The sequence below is a fragment of the Erythrolamprus reginae genome, chromosome 10 (genome assembly GCF_031021105.1).
Source record: "Erythrolamprus reginae isolate rEryReg1 chromosome 10, rEryReg1.hap1, whole genome shotgun sequence".
Taxonomy (NCBI): Eukaryota; Metazoa; Chordata; class Lepidosauria; order Squamata; family Dipsadidae; genus Erythrolamprus; species Erythrolamprus reginae.
Window position 1 is genome coordinate 35,105,085 of NC_091959.1, and position 2,950 is coordinate 35,108,034.

At 43.2% G+C, this 2,950-nt stretch overlaps 1 protein-coding gene across 1 annotated transcript in view; it reads left to right on the forward strand.

The window, feature by feature from the left end:
• Window positions 1–2,858, forward strand: part of LOC139173594 (lactotransferrin-like) — a 46,102-nt gene extending 43,244 nt beyond the window's left edge. The window contains exon 17 of the mRNA XM_070763579.1: window positions 815–2,858. Coding sequence (XP_070619680.1) covers window positions 815–867 — 53 coding nt within the window. The 3' untranslated portion in view covers window positions 868–2,858. The remainder of the gene's footprint in view (window positions 1–814) is intronic.
• Window positions 2,859–2,950: the final 92 nt, after the last annotated feature.

The following is a 2,950-nucleotide window of genomic DNA, read 5'->3' on the forward strand; positions in this document are numbered from 1 at the left end:
ACGTATGGGTGGATATAGCATTGCTTCCTTTTTGCCTTTTACCTTGAAGAGGGAGTCTTCGGAGAGGGGCGGCATACAAATCTAATAAACAATAATAATAATAATTTTTCTGCTTCGTGCTGCTATGTGCGGTTTGTTGATTATTTCTGCTTTGTGCTTGTAGATATGTATATATGTAAATAATACTTGTTTAGCATACTAAGTCTGTGTCATTACTGGCTATATCACACATCCACACTGTTCCTTAAACTCTGCTCAGTGTATGTCGAAGGTCTTGTAGCCTAGCTACACCGAGACATACCAACAAATATATTTGGTTTATATGGAATTATTTGAAGTGTGGTAGAGAAAAAAATAAAAATAAATAAAAAAGAAAGAAAAAGAGCCTTCTTCCTGACCCGCTTTTTGAGGCTGGAGCTCTTACTGCACAGGACCCAGCCAGACCCTGCCTGTCCCACAGCCTCAAGAGAACCAGTGGGCCCTGCCATCCTTCATCCAGGGATGGTCCGGCTGGTCCTCCAAGATATCCGAGGTCCTGAAGTGAAGCGCTGAGATAGCAGTGAAATTAGATGCCCGATGAAACACGGGAAAATTGGATCCGACCCTCTGATAAAATGCTTTTTCAAGGAGCTGAGATTTTGAGATAAATTTAAATGGTGCACAAACATATCTGTCTTCTTAATCTGCTGGGTGCTTAATCGTTATCGTTGGGGACCTGAATTCTGCCATCGGGTAAGGTTAGGGGCACCCTTGGATGCCACAGTGGGCACATTTCCTTTGGAGACGTTTTAACACTGCCATTCTTGCTTTTCAGGGATCCTAGACTTTTGCGAACTGGACCCTTGTACCTCTTCCACGCAGCCTTGAGGTTTCGCAGAGAAGCTCCCTCCAACTCTGCCAGCTAAAAGAAGGAGACACGTATCCAAGCTTTTACTGTCACTGGTTCTGGTTGATGGCAATTTCCCCATTTTCTTATCCAGCGTGCAAGTATTCTTCAGCATCTACTGGAAAATACATTTCTGAATCTACCCTACTGGTATAGAAACATAGAAGATTGACGGCAGAAAAAGACCTCCTGGTCCATCTAGTCTGCCCTTAGACTATTTCCTGTATTTTATCTGAGGATGGATCTGTTTATGCCAGGCATGTTTAAATTCAGTTCCTGTGGATTGACCAACCACGTCTGCTGGAAGTTTGTTCCAAGCATCTACCGTATGACTCTTTCAGTAAAATAATATTTTCCCACGTTGCTTATGATCTTTCCCCCAACTAACTTCAGATTGTGTCCCCTTGTTCTTGCATTCACTTTCCTATTAAAAACACTTCCCCCCTGAACCTTATTTAACCCTTTAACATATTTACATGTTTCGATCATATCCCCCCTTTCCCTTCTGTCCTCCAGACTATACAGATGGAGTCCATTAAGTCTTTCCTGATAGGTTTTATGCTTAAGACCTTCCACCATTCTTGTAGCCCGTCTTTGGACCCGTTCAATTTTGTCAATATCTTTTTGTAGGTGAGGTCTCCAGTACTGAACACAGTATTATTCCAAATGGGGTCTCACCAGCACTCTATATACAGGGATCACTCTCACAATGGAAGGTTTCCATGCAATGGAATAACTCTCACTCCCCATCCTTTAGGATACGCAGTCCCAGCCAGGTTTTAACTGCACCTGCCACCTTTCCAGTTCCACCATGTCTGTCTGTCCTTGCCTTCCGTCAGGAGAGAGGCTGGTTTGGGAACTCTTGAACCTGCCTCTCCCTCTGGCTGCTTCCCATCACTTCTGCCTTCAGCATTGGCCTGCCTACTTTCTCTGAATTGAAAGGAAGCTGGTTGAGACAAAGGCACGGCTCCAATTTCTGGTCCCTGGCAAGAAGCCATCTTGGAACCCCAGGAGTTTTTGTTTCTCTGGCTTTAGCAGGATGCAAGAGCAGGGGCCCTCCGGACCCCCCTCTGGGACCGAAGCAACATCCCTAAGTTTACTCCAAGGACACACAAAAGGCCGGTTGATAAGAGTGGGATTTCTTGGAGGTGTCCCTTCCTGAGGTCAGTTAAGGCCAGTAATCGCACAGGGTGTTTATTTTATAGCGCTGTCTCTCCCCCCCCCCCCCCCCCCCACACACACACCTGAAAAAAAACTTCTACAAAGTTCCAGTTCTGCTCCCAGCCCTTTCCAGATTCTGCACCTGGTGTAAATAATTCAGCTAAACAAAGCCAGGCTGTCTCCAGATCACTGCCCAGCCAAGGATTTCTGAGGCCCCTGGGACTTTAGAGGGGGTGATATTTCTGTGGCAGCTTACTATAGTTAATTGGCTCCATAATAGTTGGTAGAAATGGTACTTGTATCTTACAACAAGGAGAGAGAACTATCGGGTTGATAGCAATGTTCATGAAGGTAGTCTTGAAGCTAAGCGATCTGCCACCACGATCCCTGTAACGTTCAGAGGTGGAATTAAGGCTGTGAGCCACAAATCCCCAAACATGGCTTTCCAAACAAAGGGGGATGAAGAGGGGACCAGAAACTGTAATTGACAAATATACAGAAACGTGGAAATCTGGAATCTCAGCAGCAGATGAATTTCATCCATTTATGCTGAAACAGAATTGGTGATAACAATTTTAACAGAAACATTAATTGCATGTCAACTCAAGATATAATTTGGGGCTTCAGACTTCATAGCAAAACACACGATTGGATTCATAGTTTAGTCAACAGTTTTGTTTATATTAAAATAATTGGAACGTGTGTGTGTCGGGGTGGTGGACACAATTCACTATGCACTGTTTTATGTTGTGTGATATAAAAATTGTTAACAAATCAATAAAAATATTTACAAAATAAAATAAAATAATTGGAACATATCTTTTTTTTACGTGTGGCTTTTTCGTTTTGTATGTTTCTGGAATGTTTAAATGAAGGTAGCTTTTAAAAAAAAACCACCAGTAC